This window comes from Hordeum vulgare, chromosome 2H, assembly GCF_904849725.1.
Source record: "Hordeum vulgare subsp. vulgare chromosome 2H, MorexV3_pseudomolecules_assembly, whole genome shotgun sequence".
Taxonomy (NCBI): Eukaryota; Viridiplantae; Streptophyta; class Magnoliopsida; order Poales; family Poaceae; genus Hordeum; species Hordeum vulgare.
In genome coordinates, this window is record NC_058519.1 from 594,852,051 (window position 1) to 594,873,178 (window position 21,128).

Sequence of the window (21,128 nt, forward strand, 5' to 3'; positions counted from 1 at the left end):
AAGTAGACAAGAAATAAATATGGGTCTCTGTGTTGAGCCATTATTTTTGTCCACGGTGACAAAAGACATAAAAATGGTTCACCGGTTAAAGTTGATCTTATACATCTCTTTCGGGGAAATTGCACGGGGATCCTAGGTGCTGCACCCCCTACATCTCCACCATGCAATTGCATTTAAATTCAAAATGTATAGTACGTGTGCTGCGTATAGTCCTCCGTATCACTTAATTGCGGCAAACATATCACCGTGTATATGCATGTCCATCGGTCCCACTAGTGGGATAGAAGGTGTTCTATACACTTAAGATATTATGTTCACGATTAACTCATCTAGCTCTGGTCAGCCCACTCCACCCACCCCACACTTACTCTTTCATCTACACTCTCCTCTTCTTCCGTTCCCCATTTTGAGCTCCCATCTAGAGCTTCTCCGCTTAATACATGTTAAGTGTTAATCTGATATTAGGTTAGCGTTTCAGGTAGCACCAAAGTACAGTTCCTGTGGTGTAATCGCCCCCCTCCCCCTATATATATGTGCTTGTTGATTGTGATATTTGATTATTCTATTTTTTTTCACCGGATTGTCATTTTATCTGCCAGCTCACATGTTATTTTCTTGTTAGAAAAACTGAAATTTCATTTGAATTTGTGTGCCCAACTTCTCTTGACAATTATCTATGCTTCCATGTAAGCTGGAAATTAATACTCGTGTCATCCCGTCTACTAAGGCTGGTCATAGTGGGAGTATCATAGCTAGTAACATAGTCTTGGGACTAGCAAACATGGTGATGTGACAAGTAATTAAAGAAGAGAGAGGATTAAAGTAACATAGGTAGATACCGTAACATGATAAATGCTATGCTATTATGTGTCATGCATGTCAATAAATGAGATCACGTATGATACTATGCAATATGAAGGTAGTATCGTACAAAAGTAACATATGAATGATACTACTATTTGTTACTCACCTATGATACTAGTTTATGATCAATGAATTTACTGTCACGTGCCTAGGATTTTGGACATACATTAATTGTGCTAAATGTGATCATCGCCACTTGGTAATCTTCAGCTTATTTCACATCTCACCTACATTTCTTTTCTCCATTATGTTTTGTTCTCTCCAATCTTGCAACCAACTGTTTTTAACTACAACTTGCAGCCAACTTGCTTTTCCCACAGAATTATGCTCCCAAGTTTTTTATGAATTAACATTCTTGTCTCAGATCATATCTATAATGAGTTATGTTTTTTTTCTAGTCCACTCCCGTAAATGAATGTTGTGCACAACATACCCAAATTCCACAGCCACCACTCTCTGCACCACATCTGCCACCTGGAAGCCCCACACCCTTGTATTTAACTATCCTCCTCCTCATTTCAAGTCACTCCATCTCCTTGCTCTAACATATGAACCAACCATTATCATGCATTCTTACTTTCTTAGTAGTCTAATCATTAATAGTAGTCTAATCATTAAAGCCGCGAAGGGCATTCTGTACGAATAGATCATGTGTTGTGTCTAATTGGCTTACCCTAATGTACGGATACATGATGTGTTTTATTTAATGGTTGTCTAAATCTAATTATTGTTCTTGTTAGACGATATCACATGGCCATCGCTATGCGGACATTAAGTCATACGAGGAGTGGTCTCAACTGAAATCCAGCGACGCGAAATAAATGTCCTGTCCTAGACTATACTACTAAGGCTCTGTTTAAAATCAATCAGATTATATAATTTAATTTTTATAATCTATTATGTCTTTAAACATGATAGATTATGATATAAATTATAAAAACTAGATAGATAGATTATTAAAAACTTACAATCTACTCTACCCCAGCTAAAATTAAATTATGAATTGCTAATGATTCATTACCCTTATAAAGTTGAAGATAATTACATTCCTGTCACCGTCACCCTTCTCTTTTAAAGAAAAAACAGAGGGCAGTCATGTCATTATGCAATGTAAAATCTGAATTAGAGTTTATATAATCTGACCTTCAAACCTGCTCAACTAGATTATTTTTATAAATCAGATTATATAATCTATCTTCATAATTCAGATTATCATAATCTATTATAGTTTCAAACAAGGTCTAAGAGTACAACAAAAAATTAATAACGGCCCATCTCACCACGTATCAACCGATTGTATTCAGCCGGTATGCGGCTATAACAATTATTATTGTGGAAATCTGCCTAACGAGGGATACCAGGGGGACATCACCTCAGAGCCACGAATCCTCGTCCTCTCTCTCGGCCTCTTATACAGAGATTAAGGAGCACAGAACAAACGGAAGCGGCTGCCCACTACACTACTAGTATCTCGTACGATGGTCGGGCGGCTGCTCCTGCTGCTCGCCGTGCTTACCACGCGGCAGCTCGCCGGCGCCGCTGCGGCCTCCAGTTCCAGTTCCAAGGTAGTGACCCGCCTCCCCGGGTTCCAGGGCCGCCTCCCCTTCCACCTCGAGACCGGGTACCCATTTCCCACTTTGTTCTTCAGCTACGGATCTCGTTGATCGGCTCCATTCGGTAGGTTATGTAACCTGCTGCTCCTGCTCAACTACAACTCTACAAGGTACGTGGAGGTGGACGAGGACAACGGCACGGAGCTGTTCTACTACTTCATCGAGTCCGAGGCCGGCACGGAGGACGCACCTTTCCTCCTCTGGCTCACCGGCGGCGACCACTGCACCGTATTCAGCGGCCTCGCCTTCGAGATCGGTATATACATTCATTCTGTTCACATCCTCCCGCAAGCGACTCGCCATTACCCTCTAGTCTACCTCATATACATGTCCACCGCAACTGCAGGTCCTGTCAAGTTCGTCGTAGAGCCATACAGTGGCACCACACCGAGGCTGGAAATAAATCCGCACTCATGGACGAAGGTCGTCGGTCATGCTCCGCACACTGCAGGCTGCAGCTAGCCAATTAAGCCATATTACATGTCCACGCTCATTGCTGTACTGATCACTGCAGGTGGCGAATATCCTTTTCGTTGATACACCGGTTGGGGCAGGGTTTTCATTTTCAAGACGACCCCAAGGCTACCATGTCGGGGAAGTATCTACCTCATTGCAGCTCCATGAGTTCCTCATCAAGGTGATACCTGACTGCTTACCTAGCCACTCCCATCCACACATTTGTTGCCATGCATGAATTGGTGCACCTTCCTCACTGATTTATCCACGTGACCTTGTCCAGTGGATCGGCGACCACCCCAAGTTTCTATCAAGTCCCCTCTACATCGGGGGAGACTCGTATGCTGGAAAAATTGTACCATTCATCACACAAAAGATTTCCGAAGGTAAGGACAGCTTGCTGTATATTTCCACGTATCCAACATTGAGCATGCGTTTATAGTCGACTGATTTTGCTGTTTTCACCACTAGGTAAACGTGGTAAGCCATCTCAAAATGAAAAAAAAAAAAGTGGTACTAGCTGAGTTCAACTCTATCTTCATGGTTTTTTTAAAGGACGGTGTCATCTTTATGCTTTCATCCCTACAGGTAATGAAGTTGGAAGGAGACCCCTTCTTAACCTCAAGGTACCTACCGTAACCCTCACTACTATTCTAAACAAGAGAATATGGAATAATACATTCATTATTGTGGATGTTTTTTTTAACATAATACAAACGCAAATGCTCATATACACACACATATACTCATCCCTATGGACCCACACATGCACACTCTACCTCTATGAACACCTCCGAGAGATTAAGCCGACATATCATCTTGAGATTTACGAAGTCACCGTAAACGCCTCGTCGTCAACGAAAACGTCTCCTTCCGCTGAAAGCATATCGCCGGAAATCCTGAAATAAATCCAGAAATAATGCAAGCACCGGGATTTGAACCCTGATGGACTGAGGATACCACTGTCCCCTAACCATTCAATCACAGATTGATTTACCATCATTGTGTATGTTTAGGATGGGTCACCACTCGTGTCAAAAGGTTTCATTCATTATTGTGTTAGTTTTATGGGGCGCCGTTATACCGTAGGCCAATCTTGATATGGCAACTACCCTGAGGCCCCACGTGTCATGTTCATTAGCTTATATCATGGGTCCAGTCCATGCCAGCAACACATACACATCACATTTACTTTCTTTATAGTTAAATAATTGTAGTTGGAAAAAACTAGTTTAGTTTTTTAAAATTTAATTATTTAAGTATAAAAAGAATATATCTATTTATAGGTCCAACCCAAGTAGGTAACACGCGTGCATCCTCACAAGTACGTCGATATAAAGGAAACCAACAAAAGGATGGTGTCCCGTCACGGTATGTGTTGCTGTCATGTTCTTTGACTAGCTAGTTTGCGTTACTTACCACATGTGTGTCACATGGTCACAGATAGGAATGAAAACTCCTCAGCGGTGGGTATGAAAACTATTCTAAACAAGAGAATATGGAATAATGCATTCATTATTGTGTATGTTTTTTTTTCCTGAACATAGTATAAACGAAAATGTTCATATACATGCGCATACACTCATCTCTATAAACACACACACGCACATTCTACCCATATGAGCACCTTCGAAAGACTAAGCCGGCATATCATCTTGAGATTTACGAAGTCACTGTAGGCGCCTCCTCGTCGACGGGAACGTCCCCTCCCACTGAAAGCATATCACCGAAAATCCTGCAATAAATTCAGAAATAATGCAAGCATCAGGATTTGACCAGAACTGGGGATACCACTGTTCCCTAACCATCCAACCACAGATTTGTTTGCCATTATTGCTCGTGTCAAAAGATTTCATTCATTATTGTGTTAGTTTTATGGGGCGCCGTTATACCGTAGGCAAATCTTGATATGGCAACTACCCTGAGGCACCATGTGTCAGGGTATTAGCTTATATCATGGGTCCAGTCCATGCCAGCAACACATACACATCACATTTACTTTTTCTACAGCAAAATAATTGTAATTGGAAAAAACTAGTCTAGTTCTTTCATATATAATTATTTAGGTATACTAGCAAAAGGACCCGTGTGTTGCAACGGGAGAAAAACAATTATAATCTTCAATGATGCTGATCATATTATGTCTTTAAAATTTTAGGACATTTCTTGAAATGCATGAACATTTTTTGAATTAGCAAACAATTTTTTCAATTGCATTCAAAAAATAACACACAAATTTTTTTTCAAAATCATGGACTTTTATTGTTTTCACCAACATTGTTCTCAAAATTATGAACATTTTTCTGAATATGCGAATATTTTTACAAAAATCCTCAACATTTTTTGAATTCACAAACATTTCATATTTCCTTCAAAATTTTATTTCAAAATTCCCAGTTTTATAAATTGCAAAAGTTTTTCAAAGTTCTAAATTATTTAAACTAAAAAATGGAACAGAAAAATGAAAATAAAAAATGAGACTAAAAACAGAGGCACGAACCGTTTTTAAGATTTTTACACGGACTTTTGTTTAAAATCGTTGATTTTTTTATTTTATGGACATTTTCTCAAAGTTTAAACATTTTTTTATATGCAAACATTTTTCAAAACTCCTGAGTAGTTTTTGAATTCTAAAAAAATTTATGTTTTTTTGAATATTTTATTTCGAAATTCTCAGTTTCTTAAAATTGAGAAAAGTTGTTTGAAGTTGTAAATTATTTAAAGTAGAAAACAAAACGGAACTGAAAAGAAAAATAAAAAAACTAAACTAAAAAAACAGGCGCCCACGCATGAGTCGGCCCAAACAGGTGTGCTGCATCTTTTTTCAACACCAGAACGTAATATAGGAGGTTCTTACATGGGCCGGTCCAGTCCGGAGATTTTCCTGTTTGAAACGTTTTTTATGATTTATAGGTGGCATTGGTGGGTAATTTTAGTCAACTTTAAGGGTAATTTGAATGACGTACAGAAGAAGCAATATTTGCTTTATTAGTAGGTAAGATAAGAAAAAGAGTATCTATTTATAGTTTCAACCCAAGTAGGTAACACGTATTCATCCGCACAAGTACGTCGATATAAAGGAAACCAACAAAAGGATGGTGTCCCGTCAAGGTACGTGTTGCTGTCATGGATGGAGATTTGTTTCTTTGACTAGTTTGCTTACCACATGTGTGTCACATGGTCACATATGGGAATGAAAAGTGAGTGAAAACTCCTAAGCAGTGGGTATGAAAACTGAGTGGAAACAGATGAACCAAGTGTTGTTGCAATTGTTTATCTACTTGTTAGCGAAAGCAAAACATAGATGATAATCTTGTAAACAAAAATACGAAGCAAGATTGCCAAAATGGAATACAAAGCAAACCTGTTGCGGGCAGCTATACGAAACTGAAAGGTTACCAAAATTTAGAAAACGCGACAACCATATATAAAAATACACAAAAAATAACAAAACAGTTCAAATGCACACCAACGAGGAGACAAGGAGGTGTGCCAGCTAGCGTGCCTAGAGAATGTGATTGGGACGTGCGTAGTAGTCGGGAGGACAAGGAACACAAGACTATTGGGGTGGGGGGATTATTATTTTTTTTGTGCCGATAGAATTTTCCAAAGTATATATGTGCTCGGGTGGAATGGACTATGCCGATAAGTGGAAATTTGTCGCCATATCTCTCGATCGCTCGATCGCGTCGCCGGGGGGATGACCTAGCCGCCGCCACCCCCACTCCCCTCTCCTCTCTCGCTCCTCTTGTCGCGACCGGAGGAGGCTGACGGGCAAAGAACCCTCGGTGGACGGCCGCGGCAGAGGGCCCTCGTCGCGTGGCTTCGGCCCCGGTCGAAGGCCCGCATCTGCCGACGGCCGCGCCTCATTGGCGCGAGCAAGCCGTGGCGGCGGCCCCGGGCATGGTGGCGTGATTGCTCACCCCCTCCCTCAGCTGGCTGGCGAGCGGAGCGTGGCAAAGGTCGGCGACCATCGATCTGGCGCCCGACGCCCAGATCTGGCTGTTGAGGCACTCCGACGTGCCGCTCCGGCGGGCTGCGCCTGTGGGGCGTGCGGGGTGCCGGGGTCCCCTCCCTCGGCGGGGGAAGCTATGGTGGTGGCGGCGAGGTACAACTTTGGATGACGGCGCGGCGGCGCCGTGACTGTGGTGGTGGCTGGCCCGGTTGTAGCGGCTCCGGCTAGCTCCTACAGTTCCGCGACAGAGGAGGTGTGTCGCGGTTCGTGGACGGCTACGCGGTGGCGGCGCACTGGTGGGCTTGGCGTACGGCCGCGAGGAGCGTTGCTGTCCTAGGCCTCGCAAGAGTTGGGGTGGTGGCATGTGGAGGCTGGTCTGGGGGCGTGGCTCTGGCAGTCCGGCGACGCCATTGTGCTGCGAGGTGGGCTATGGTGGTGGGTGCAGCAGGTAGGTTTTGCCGGCGGTGAGCTGCCTTGGATGTTTGAGCTGGCGGCTTGGGCGAGGACGGTCGGCATGTGCCCGGAGACGGTTTGCTGGGCAGGCTGGTGTGACGATGGATTCGGTGAGCTCCAGACGAAGGCCTTGCAAGACCTCGGTCGTTGCCGGCGTCGACGGCGTACTAGGACGTCGTTCCCTCCTTGGAGGCGCGTCGTGGGAGCCCCTTCACCACCTTTGTCACCTCGGTCTCACGCTCTCCGGGTGAAACCCCTAGTTTCGACCTTGGTCGGAGCGGGCGTCACCGGCGATATCATCGCTTTCCTCTTGGGGACGACGTCTTGGAGGTCAGGTCCTTCGTCATTTCGTGGTGGCTCGGGTGACTTTGCGGATTCATCGTCCGCCAAGAGTATGCGTGGCCTCGGGGCCAGTGAGGAAGTCGGAGCGGCTGCTCCGAAGAACAGTGATGTGGAGTGTTGATTCTGGTCGTGTGGGCGACAGCGTCGTCAGCTCAGGTGGAGGGCGGCCTCGGGGTCGGCGGGCAAGTCGGAGCGGCGGCTCCGGAGAACAATGATGTGGAGTGTTGATTCTGGTCGTGTGGGTGGCAGCGGCGTCAACTCAGGTGGAGCGCGGCCTCGGGGTCGGCGGGCAAGTCGGAGCGGTGGCTCCGGAGAACAGTGATGTGGAGTGTCGATTCTGGCCGTGTGGACGGTGGCGTCCTTAGCTCAGGTGGAGCGCGGCCTCGGGGTCAGCGGGCAAGTAGGAGCGGCAGCTCCAGAGAGCACCTTTATTTTGTGGAGTGTCAAATCTGATCACGTGGGCGGGAGGGTCGTTGGCTCGTGTGTTTCGATGTATCGGTTTTTGGTTAGTTTTTCTTATAAACTAGTCAACTCTCTTCTTCTTAATGCAAAAGCAGACATTCTGCCGGTTTTTCAAAAAAATAATATTCTCCATGTACATTTGCTAAAATTTCTTTTCATGTTGAAGTTTCACCAGAAAGCGACATTCTATCTCCATTCTATTGTAAAATATCCAGTCTGGTTCTGTTATTTAAATTCCACTTCCGATTGCGTATTTACGCTCTGTTTTAAAAGAAAACTGAATGGACGAAATCTTTCTGCCTAGTTTTCATCCCTAAAAAGAAGCATGAAAACCCACATATTATGTCTGTTCATGAAACGTAGACAATACAAAATCCATATTATAAATATTGTAAGCATTGCATTGCTATCTACGTATATGTATATATCAATATATCAGATTACCGTACATGAGGTTTTGACTGGTAAAGGTAAATTATGTTAGAAAACTCAACAAAAAGTATCCATCCTTTAATTTGATATGCCATCTTTTAGTTATCAAAACATAGACACTAGTAAAAAAGGCTCATTTGTCCCGGTTCCATAGACCCATTAGCCCCGGTTCTGAAACCAGGATTAAAGGGTCGGGACTAAAGATTCCTTTAGTCCTGCTTGGCTTATGAACCGGTTCAAAGAAGCTCCACGTGACCGCTGCGGGAAGTCCAGGCAGGAGGAACTCTAGTCCCGGTTGGTCACACCAACCGGGACCAAATGACATCCACGCGTCAGCATCTGGCCGAAGCTGGGGGATATGAACTAAAGGGGGATACGAACGGTTCGTGTATGGAACCGGCCTATTGGTTCCATTTCATGTATGAAACCGGGACCAAAGGGGTGACACGAACCTGGACCAATGGCCCATGATGCCCGGCCGGCGCCCTAGCCTCACGAAACGGGACCAGTGACACCATAGGTCTCGGTTCATGTGTGAACCGGGACTAATGGGATTGCAGGCCCTGGACCAAAGCCCTTTTTTCTACTAGTGAGACGACGGATCTTCATAACTATGGCTAAGTGGATCACGGTCAACGGCTTATATTACTATTTTAGTCGCTATAGGATTTTAAATTATGGCTAACATAAACATATCTATCATTTTGCAGTTTAAATAAGCACACTTTGTTAATCAACTATAGTTAGGTCTGTAAAAAAAATCTCTTCTTAGCAACCCGTGCCTCCAATATTTTCATAGCTTGTAGAGGACACAATTATATATTTTCTTAACAGTATAAGACTGTCTTTGGGACGTGAGCCTAACTCAACTAGTTGGGGGAATGTATGTACAACCCAACACCTAAACTCAAATTCTCACGGAGGCGAATTTAGATTTGAACAGACTTTCCTGATACTCACACATTTATCCTTGAAAACTAGGCTTGATGCGTAATTAAGATTAAAATCCTGGTACTCGTGCTTCAAATGTTGTTTTCATGCTTAGTTGGTGCAGAGGTCAGGGAAGTGACACTCTCCCTTAATTTTTAAGCAAAGGGGTCACGTCATTGAGGCCTTTTCCTTGAGCCGCCTCCCTAGGGCGACCTAGGAAGATACCCTAGCCACCACACGCCACCATCACCTCCATCCTCTGGTTGTCGTGGTGCTTTGGATCATGTCATGTCACGAGTCGGAGCGGCAAGGCAGGGTCGAGTGGCGCGTCCATGCAGGCGCCGTCGCAGATGCGTTCTCCTCCGCTATTCAGACCGGCAGTGTAGGGACGTGTTGGTTGTGCTTCAATAATGGAGGCCGTCCTATGGTTCTTCCAAGGCCAAGACGGTGTGTTGCTTGATGTCGGCCCTCTTTGATTTGGGTTTTGATGAATTCCGGAAGGCTCCGCCGGACATCTCCTTTAGGTGCTTGACGCATGTAGATTGCTGGATGCCTTTCGCCGAACATCTCTTTTAGGTGCTTGACGCATGTAGATTGCTGGATCGGATGGGAATTGATCATGTGCACCCCTATTTCAGCATGTGTGGTTTTAGGAGGTCTTGACGTGAAGCTTCATTTTGTGTTGACAATATGGACATGTAGGTATTTTAATTTCCATGCTGAAGACAGTAGCGTAGAAGGTCATGGTGGCTATGGTGTGAGACCTAGTAATGACGGATCAAATCTTCTAGGCGATGAGGACTTTGTTTGGTGTTTCGTGACTTGTAGTAGCAGCATCGGTAAGTGGGTGTGGCAGTACAGGAGGAGTACAAAGTCTTAGCTTTCAAGTTAAAAATCCAAGGTCTGATCTTAATTGGTTGTGCCTGATAGTGACATTGTTGAAGGCATTGTTTTTGAGAGCGTGGATTTTTTTTAGAGTAAAAACCTAAGATGTATGATCGGGGGCCGACGGCGCTTGTGCATTATTTTCTTTTTGAAGGCATCCCTTGTGAAGAATTTTAACTTCGGGTGTTGTCTTAATGGTGGCTCCTGCTGCTGTTATAAGGAATTGATCATTGTAGCAGGATCTTTTGTTTTTTCTTCTTTTATTTTTGTTTTTGGGTTGCATGCATCCGTAATGTTTTTAGAATATTATACTGTTGGAGAGGCCGAATGTAAGTGGTACCTCCACCATATTAATATATTGTCTTTGTCAACAAAATAAAAATGCCTGCCTTTCGTAGCGTGATGGTGTTAATATATCTGACACCATATTTATGTTCATTTCGTCGTCAACAGGGCTATCTAGTAGGTAACCCGGCAACAGGTGAAAGGATCGACGAAAGCTCCAAAGTGCCTTTTGCTCACGGATTTGGTATAATATCAGATCAATTATATGAGGTAATTAACCTCACCTGTATCGACTATATTCCCGTCAAAACTGTTGTGGGACAAATAGTACTCATCATAGTATAAATTTCTTTCATACAGACAATATTGGGTCATTGTCAAGGACAAGACTACAAGAATCCTACAAGCGTGCTGTGTGCCAAAGCTCTGGGTACTTTCCATAGTGTAAGAACACGCCAGCCAGGAAAACGTTTATTTCGTCCATAAACATGAAGTAAATATATGATCAAGCACTCAAAGTTACACTCGTTCCAAATGATCCAATTACGTACAGCTCCTCTCCGAAGTTATGTTGGCCCATATTTTGCGGGAGAAATGCGTTTTTTCATCTGCTGGACCGCATGCGGAGACGGGCGATTCGGCTGGTGCTGGCAGGAAGATCTTAAGCGAGGAAGCAGCTGCAATCAAAATGGGGAGCCGGCTGAAACATCCGCCAGTTCGTCCTCCACTTGACTGTATTGTAAGTCAGCATCATGCCTGTATGTGTTCCCCCGTTCATTGGACTGACCCGATCATGCATGCCCGATGGATCAGAACTACGCCCACTACCTGTCGTATTTCTGGGCCAACGACGAGCGCACCCGGGACGCCCTCGGCGTCAGGGACGGCACCGTGGACGAGTGGGTGAGGTGCCAAGATGGCGGCGTCCCGTACACCAGGGACATCGCGAGCAGCATCAAGTATCACCGCAACGTTACGGCCAACGGCTACCGCGCGCTTGTATACAGGTCCTCATATTTTGGCCTGTTACTAGTGCATGAAAACCAGGATCGGTTGAAAGATCTGAGTGTTATTCTGATGGGGTTTTCCTTGGTATCCATGGCAGCGGCGACCACGATTCGGTGGTGCCGCACCTGGGCACGCAGGCGTGGGTGAGATCGCTCGGCTTCCCCGTCGCTCGCGACTGGAGGGCATGGCATCTCCATGGCCAGTCTGCCGGGTTCGTCGTCGTCCCCTTCTCGTTGCATGCTCTGTTTATTTCACTCACTCACAATGATCGCTCTGCCTCCTCTTCCCTGGGTTTGCAGATTCACTGTAGCTTACTCCAACAACATGACATTCGCGACCGTGAAGGTAACATTTTCTGTGTGAGTTTTTGGTGCGCGTGGTTATTGATGGATTACCGGTTCTCATTCGGATTTGGTTTTCAGGGTGGTGGTCACACGGCGCCTGAGTACGAGCCTGAGAGGTGCTTCGCCATGTTCAGTCGTTGGATAGTGAATCAACCACTCTAGTCTATTGTGGTCTGTATTGTACACAAGGAAAACCCTAGTCTATTGTGGTCTGTATTGTACAAAAAGAAAACCATGTACTCACTTTGTAAACTTATACTCCCTCCGTCCGGAAATGCTTGTTCTAGAAATGAATATAATGGATGTATCTATAACTAAAATAAGTCTAGATACATTCATCTTTAGAACAAGTATTTTCGGACGGAGGGAGTATTAGTTTACAAAAGAAGTACATCTAGTTTCCATAAAATTAAGGACACGTTTGGTTGCCTGCATAAATTTCAATCAGGCCTACGCGGAAAGGAAACAAGCTGTGTAATTGCCCCCATAGAGTGTTTGGCGTGCATGGCACGAAGTTTAAAGTACATCGGAGCCAGACCCAAAAGCTACGTGTGAATCGATAGTTTCTCGAGAGCCAGACTCGGCTGAAGCAGGGGAGGGGATGGGGCGGTGAACTCTTGCGACTACAAAGACGGCGCAAGCTCGTGGGTGTCTCCGAAAATTGGCAGCAGGATTTTGTCTCACCTCCCACCGATTCGGCCCCTATTTAACCCTCTTCTCCTCACCGTCCAAACTCACATCACCCTGCTCCCTTCTTTCGAGCTTTCCCGCCGATATGCGTCGGCACCGATGAGCAGGTAAATGGCGCTCCTTCACTGGCCGGCGGTCCATAATGTCTACTACGTAGTGGCAGACCTAGGTTAAGAGTTCTGGGGGCAGATGCCCCCACTTGTTTTTTTGCGGCAACTTACTAGCCCATACTGTAATACACTAGTGCCCCCTCTAAGCCTAATAACCTGCCCCCACTAAGCCTAATTCTTTGTCAGTTTGTCTCTGTATGTATTTTTTAAAGTCCAAATATTGGCCCACTAACGATACTCTACTCATGTTCTGCAGGCCTACAGCGCACATACCAGACACATGCAGATTCCACCATCCCGTATGCAGTCGCGGCTCATTGCACCGCACCAAGCCGCACCGTCGCCGGCGATCGCCCACTTCCCGTCGCCCTTCGTCGCGGCTTCCGCCATCGTGATCCCGACCTTCCACGCGACGTTGCAGTGGGCAGCGGCAAGCCGGCAATACAATCTCATCTCTTGCAATTTCTTAATTCCAATTGACATCAAGTTCACGTAAATTCCTATAAGTTTTGATCTCAAACTTTTTGTTCGTTGCTTCTATATTAAAGACCACCGTCTAGTTAATAAAGACCACCTGGTTCTTTCGTTGCATCTTAGATTCTTAGTCTAGTTAATTTATGTGTAGTAATTTATCATTTTGTCTGACTAGGTCAGTAGAAACAAATTTTTGTTTAACACTCCAGAGTTTGCAATGTAATATTACAGGAAAGCTAATGGAAAGATTTTATAAAAAATCAACAACTTCCAGTTCCAAGATGCCTGAACTAGTTGATTTGGATAAGCTTCCTAGGGATCCATCTAAAAGGAAGAGAATTGTAAGAGAAAGGAGAAACTTAGAGAAAGGATAAACTTAAGGAGCACCATCAAGAAGAAGTGAGGAAAGCAATTGGTAAGGGCGAAATTGCTACAGGAACCGGGTTAAATCAAGAGCTTTATCTTCAAAGACCAGGAGATACTAGATGGAACTCTCACTACAGAACTTTGGTAGGTTTGTCAATGATGTTTCCCTGGGTGACTAAAGTGCTAGAATATGTTGAGGAAGATGGTACTGATCCTATTAAGAAACGTCAAGCTTGTGGGATTCTGAAATATTTTCAATCATTCGATTCTGCATTCTATCTACACATGATGATGACTATATTTGCTTTAACAAATGGTCTATCTAAAACCTTTCAGAGAAAGGATGTGGATATTGTTAATGCCATGTCAGATGTGGAATCCACTAAGAGAGAGCTACAAAATCTTAGATCTGAGCATGGTTGGAATGATCTTCTGAACAAGGTACGTTCTTTTTGTGAGAAGAATGGCATTTCAGTGATGCAAATGGAAAATGATTATGTGAATCCAAAGAAGACAAGGCAAAGGACCGGCATTAACAATGAGCATCATTAACAATGTTTCTTTGTTGTCCTAGATATGTTGGTAGAAGAGTTAAATGGCAGATTCAATGTTATAAGTTCCGAGTTACTTTGTTGTATGTCAGCTTTGAGTCCAAGTGATCAGTTTAGTCACTATAATGTTGAGAAGTTGATGAAAATGGCTCATTTTTACCCTGATGACTTCAATGATTTTGTGGCCCTTGAGCATGAACTTGATCTCTATTTGGATAATGTAACCCATGATACAAGGTTTGCTAGCTTGGATAATATTGGAGATCTGGCTGAATTGATGGTGACTACAAAGAAGAATCTTTCTTATCCTTTAGTATACCGACTTATAAAGCTAGCACTAACTTTGCGTGTTGCCACTGCAACTGTTGAGAGGTGCTTCTCAGCTATGAAGATTGTGAAGAACGTTCTACGTAACAAAATCAATGATGATTTTATGAACCATAGCCTTATCTGCTATGTAGAAAAAGAATTGTTGAGCAAAATTCCCAATGAAGTGATAGTTAACCGTTTTCATGCGGTGAAAGATCGTCATGGGATGAAGCGAAAGCTAATGTGCTACATAAAGTTCTTGTCTTTTTTAATACCGACCTTCTTCAATGTTTTCATTCTCCCTCAATTTGATCATGTCTTTCATTGTTGATGCAGGTTGTAGGCTAGAGTGTTAGAACAATGAGGCAATGTTGTCTTTTGCAACTTCGAAACAAGTCATTGTTATGCTAGTATGATTTATTTTTCCTCAAGTTGTTACTAGTTCGTTTCTCGTATTTTTTCAATGAACTTGATTACCATGTGGAGAATAAAAAGGTTATGCCCGCAGTTTTTACAAGAGTGTATTTTCCTTTTTGGTTCATGAATGTGACATACTTTGCCCCCTCTCACAAAAAATTCTGGGTCCGCCCCTGCTACTACGCAACTTTATTCTTGTAGATCTTGTTGGACCTTCAAGTGCAAAGATTTGTTGGACAACAACAAAATTTTCTTAAATGGATAACCTATGGTTTATTCATCCATGGAAGGTGTAGGATGAAGATGGTCTGTCTCAAACAACCATGCAATCAAATTTGATAAATCTCTTGTGTCCCTAACACCCAATATAGATGGACTTGTTCGACGAAGAGATGGTGATATGAGTGTAGTATGGATAGTAGATATAGGTTTTTTAATCTAAATAAATAAAAACAATGAGGTAACAAGTAATAAAAGTGAGCATAAACGGTATGCAATGCTTGAAAATAAGGCCTAGGGTTCATACTTTCACTAGTGCTATCTCTCAGCAATGCTTACATAATAGAATCATATGGTCATCCCTCGACGTGCAACAAAAAAATCACTCCAAAGTTCCTATGGGAGGAGAACATAAGGTGAAATTGTTGTAGGTAGCAAGACCACCTCAAAGTTATTCTTTCCGATCAATCTGTTGAGAAATCCCTATAAGTGTCACAAACAGCCCTAGAATTTATACTAGAATAACACCCATGATACATATCAATCAACCCTAATATCACCTAAATACTTCAATGTCACCTCATGTATGCAGTATCCATGGGTTAATTATTTGTCATGCATCAAATAATTTCGGATTCATCATATTCGATCCAACACAAAGAACTTCAAAGAGTATCCCAAGATTTATATCGAAGAAAGTAGGACAAGAACATGTATCAACCCATATGCATAGATTACCTCATTGTCTCCATAGGAATCCGCAAGTTGAGTACTAAAATATATATCAAGTGAATCAATAGAACACCCATTGTAACCACGAGTATCCACATGCAAGACATACATCAAGTGATCTCAGTTTCAATATGCCGTCCAATATTGTTAACAAGTATTTCCAAAATTTTTACCTACTTTATTGTTAACCAATATTTCTTCAATGTAGAACATTTCATCTTAGACCACTCATTTGGCGCTTCTGCTAGTTATTTGCTGAAATTCGCAAGGTTTGACAAGTCAATGTTCTACAACTTCTACATGCTAACTGATTGTGACTGCATATAGTTGTAAAAGTGTATAGTTGTAAAAGTGCACGCAGTCATCAAGAACGACGTCATGGCCGCGTTTGGCCAGTTCTACGACCTAGCCGGTAGGAATTTTCGGGTCCTAAACTCCGCCATCGTAGCCTTGCTGCCCAAGAAAGATGGGGCGACATCCATTAGCGACTACAGGTAGATCAACCTCATCATTCAATAGCCAAACTCATATCCAAAGTTCTCTCCATGAGATTAGCAGGTGTCATAGACACACTAATATCTCCGACACAATCGGAATTCCTGCGAACAAAGTGTATTCATGACAGCTTCCTCTACGTCCAAAATGCGATCAAGGCCCTGCATAGACAGAAAAATCCTACCGTGCTCCTTAAGCTAGACATCGCCGAGGCTTTCGACAACTTGTCCTAGGAGTATATCCTAGAGGTGATGCAATAATTAGGCTTTAGTGCACGATGGGGAGACCGGATAGCACTTCTTATGTCCATATCATCATCGTCCTTCCTACTCAATGGTGTCCCCGTACAAAGGGTGCGTCACCGATGCATTCTACGACAAGGTGACCCCTTGTCACCTTTCCTTTTCATCTTGGGGGTCGACCCGCTTCACCATCTGCTAGAAGCAGCAGCAAGGCTGAACATCATAGCTCTCGAGGAAGGGAAACGAAGCTTTGCATTATCCTAAACGCCGACGACCTTGTAATCTTCACTAACCCTGTCAAGCATGAGATCGATGCTCTTATGCGCATTCTCAACGATTTTGGTGCATCTATGGGCTTGCACCTTAACCCGTCAAAATCCACGGCGCCTCCCATTAGATGCGACAACCTGAACCTCGGGGAAGTGTTAGAAAGCTTCGGAGGCAGTCTCGGTCACTATCCGACATCTTACTTGGGGTTGCCTCTCATGCTTGCTAGGATTAGATTGGCCAATCTGCAATTCATCATCGATAGGATCAAGGCCAGTCTAGCGGGCTAGAAAGAGAAGATGCTACCCATTGCTAGCAGAAAAATACTAGTAAAATGCACCCTCAAGGCCATGCCAACCTTTGCACTGTTCATGCCCCAAGTGCCAAAGAAGCTCCTCAAAGAAGTTGACAAAAGTAGACACGGATTCCTCTGGAAACAAGAGGAAGAGATCACGCTAGGTCGGTGCAAGATGCCTTACGTGAAGAAAACTGGATAAAAGATCTAAGACATGGTGACACGCTGCCCCTTCTTCCGGACTTCATCCTCCTCCACCGTTGGATTTCGGCCATGGATACGATGTTTAATGTTGGAGAAAGGGACTAAATTATTTGGAACCTGGAGGCAAGGGGGAAGTACACGGCTAAATCTGCATACAATGTGCAATTTCAGGGTAGGAGTTCGAGAATATCATTTGGAGGTCCAAGGCTACAGGAAACATCAAGATCTTCACTTGGATTCTAGCGCATAATCGTTTATGAAAAAACGATCGTTACAAAGACGCGGATGGCCAAACAGCTTCTTCTGCCCTCTTTGCGTCCGTAATCTGGAGACGGCGCATTACCTACTTTTGGAATGCCCTTTCTCCACTCAAATATGGACGAGGGTGGGCACAAGAGGCGGCTGCCAACAGCTCTTATTGGTCAACCATGAAACAAAAGGGACTGTCATAGAAATCATGAAGAAGATGGTGAATCCGTGCCAACCTTTGCAAAGGGAAGCAAACAAGGCCACAACTCTCCTGACATGTTGGGAGATCTGGAAGGAGAGAAACAACTGCGTTTTTAGGGGAAAATGCCTTCTGTTGAGGATATCTTGGAGGCCATCGAGAACTCCATTGAGCTATGGCGCCAAGCAGGCGGAACATGTCTAGAGAGCCCATTCTGGGATCCACCGTGAGGAGTCCGAGTTAAATCCTGGGTCGAGGCCGGCAAAGGCCGGGCCTTGAAGTTGCTCTTTTAAACTAGTCCTAGGAGCTACACCCCACCTTCTGTTTCCCTTTGCTTCTTGCTTATGAATGAAATGCCAGCGATTCGCTTGATCTTTCAAAAAAGTGTACTTTTAGTTGGGCATACGTCTTGTCCTCGTTTAAGCGACCACATCTGGAGGTCAGACTAGGTTGATTTATCTCTATTATGACTTTTTAGTGCTTGCCTACGAGATTAAAGTTTCAGAAAAGTCTAGCTTTATTTTGTGGAAGTGGCGAGTTTTCTCTATATCTTGGTATGCAAAACTTTCTCCCCTGTTCCAACGAATATCAGCATGTAAAGTGTTGTTGAGTCTGGGCATTTCTGTAAGTGGGCTTTAATACATGGACAAGCGATTGAATCTGATACAAAAAATATTACTTGAAGTTGATAGTTGTCTCGTGTTTTGAACCTTACTACAGCTGATCAGGTATTACTAATACATAAATAAATAACTAAAGGTATTTTCTTGTGATGCCTCATGCTACTGTTATAATTCACATGTACTTTGAAGCAAAACATGCAACATATACAAATTTCTGTTAAATATACTTAAATCCGGAATGTACATTTTTTGGCATGTAGAGTCTTGATTTTGTAATTTATTTATGCATCCCCAATCGTTTCTGTAGGAAAGATGATGGTGTGAAGGTGGTCTCTATGGATAATTTGAAGAATCCTAATGAAAAACAAGAAACATTCAACTCACAATTCAAGTTGACCTTAAATAAGTTGTATGCTTGGAGCTTAGTTTCCTATGATCGAGTTGCTATGCTAGACTGTCACAATATGTTTCTCCAAAACACTAATGAATTATTTCAGTGTGGCCACTTGTGTGGTGTCCTCATCAACCCTTGCATCTTCCATACATGCCTCTTTGTACTGAAGGTAGGGTTACTAAAACAACACATATCTCCTTTCTTCCGTAAAATTTATTATCTTTTTACACATCAAAGTTGTGTTATTGCTTTGTTTTTCGTTCAGTACTTAGCTTACGAGTGACTTAGGTAACATTGAAACTTCGGACTACCTTGTTTGTTCTGTTGGGTTAAATATAGATCTTTGCAGTCATGTTGTCAGCTTGTTTAGTACATTTTGTTTATTTACCTACTTTTGTTTGAACTTTGAAGATGGAAGCTAACAATGGATTTCACAAAATTCATAAAGATTGTAGATTGTACTTTCTTTGTGAGCCTTTTTCAAAACAAAAATGTATTTGTCCAAGATGTGTGATGCATAAGTTGTTAATTGCGTATTGTGTATATTGATTTACGTACTTCCGACGTACTCCCTCCGATCCATATAAATTGCCGTTGTCGGAGGGAGTAGAAAAATTTGAGCCCATCTTCGTGGTGTAAAAGGACTGGTCTTGGTTCTAAAACATTGAAACCCTTTTGTTATGTATGAACACAATTGTTGTTTACATTCTCACACTTATTAACCATTTTCCTTTTGCTTTTTTCACGAAAAGCACGAATATTCTTATTGATATATTTCTTTTGTTTCTAGCCCTCTATGGATGTTTTTAAGAACATGCTACATGAGCTAGCTATTGGGCGTGAAAACCAGATGGCGCAGATCACGGTTTTCTTGCTAGCTATTTCCCAGACTTGCTTGCTCAACCAATGTTCCATCCACCAGCTAATGGTACCAAACTTGATGGAAATTATCGCCTTCCTCTAAGCTATCAGATGGATGCATCTTATTATTGTGAGTATGACTACCGGAAATACCATTATTCAATATGCATATGCATTTTCTTGGCTAAGACTGATGAACTACATCATTTTCACACGCGATGCTGCCTAGCGCCTCCGCGTAGCACCTCCGTCTTGCGCCTCCGCTCCCATCTCCGCTGGTGGCACTCCGGCCCCAGCGTCCACAAACCCAACTCTCCCATCATCTCAGAAGCATCCCCCCTCCCATGGCATTCGCAGATCTCAACTTCGACATTGGGCAAGATTTTGCATCGGAAGTGTGTAGAAAATGGGGTGTTCCCATCAACTACGAGGAAGGCAAAGATCTCATAGAATTCCACTTGGTTGTCCAATTCACACACTCCAGGATCAGACTCACTAAGGAATCTGTAAGATCAATCCTGCTCTCTTGTTTTGGTGGTAGGGATTTTCTCTTCAAAGTTGAGCAGCTCCAAAATTGGTCGTTTAAATTCTCAGTTTTTTTCCAAACAATTTGGTTTTTCTATCATCAAAGGGGGGAGTTTATCTCTCCCTCTTCTCAATATCAACTTCTTACTTTGGGGTGAGGGGGGGCTAACTCCAACTCAGAATTGGATCAATATTTACAAGAGAAGGAAGATTAGTGGACTCATATCTTTAACAAATCTTACCTGCAAGCTCTTAGATCACCTGGTATTTATTCCTCCTCAAAGGTTGATGATTGTAGATTGAATCGAGATCCTAATCCAATCCCTAGCAAGGCTACATCATCGGAGCAAAATCTTTGTGCGACAGTTACTACCAAACAGAATTATGGGAAGGCATGATTTCCGCGCATTCAAACTGCTCATTAGGGTCTTTTTGTGTTCAATGCCTACTCACAGATCACTCTAGGCCCATTGCACTAACACAATCAACTGTCGGGCCTGCAAACAGTGGGGTCACATTGCTCGCGCTTGCATTGCGTAAGATAGGCCCACAATTCCTACTACTCGCCCAGTCCAACCAGCTAGCCCATCTTGACACTTTCGCCCAAACCGTCCAGCTAACCCAATTAGTCGTTATGTCCCAAACACATCGGAGACGACTGAGATTCCTAGGGAGACACCCATTATTCCCGAGATTGTGACTAATCAGTCGGTCAACCAACAGGAAGAACAGAGCAAGCAAGTTAGTGCTCCTTGGCTTTCCATCAAGCAAGTGAGGGAGTCGTGGATTAAGGGGTCCTCGGATGGCCGACCCATCTTTTAAAGGCCAGCCATATGGGACGTATTATTGAAGACTAACTGCATGACGACTTCGTATT

At 43.4% G+C, this 21,128-nt stretch overlaps 1 protein-coding gene across 1 annotated transcript in view; it reads left to right on the forward strand.

The window, feature by feature from the left end:
* The first annotated feature begins 2,213 nt into the window (after positions 1 to 2,213).
* LOC123427554 (serine carboxypeptidase-like 18) overlaps positions 2,214 to 21,128 on the forward strand; it is a 47,648-nt gene continuing 28,733 nt past the window's right edge. The window contains exons 1-9 of the mRNA XM_045111633.1: positions 2,214 to 2,485; positions 2,588 to 2,733; positions 2,824 to 2,900; positions 2,992 to 3,114; positions 3,217 to 3,319; positions 3,522 to 3,559; positions 10,846 to 10,947; positions 11,038 to 11,121; positions 11,231 to 11,321. Of these exons, the coding sequence (XP_044967568.1) occupies positions 2,343 to 2,485; positions 2,588 to 2,733; positions 2,824 to 2,900; positions 2,992 to 3,114; positions 3,217 to 3,319; positions 3,522 to 3,559; positions 10,846 to 10,947; positions 11,038 to 11,121; positions 11,231 to 11,321 (907 nt within the window). The 5' untranslated portion in view covers positions 2,214 to 2,342. The remainder of the gene's footprint in view (positions 2,486 to 2,587; positions 2,734 to 2,823; positions 2,901 to 2,991; positions 3,115 to 3,216; positions 3,320 to 3,521; positions 3,560 to 10,845; positions 10,948 to 11,037; positions 11,122 to 11,230; positions 11,322 to 21,128) is intronic.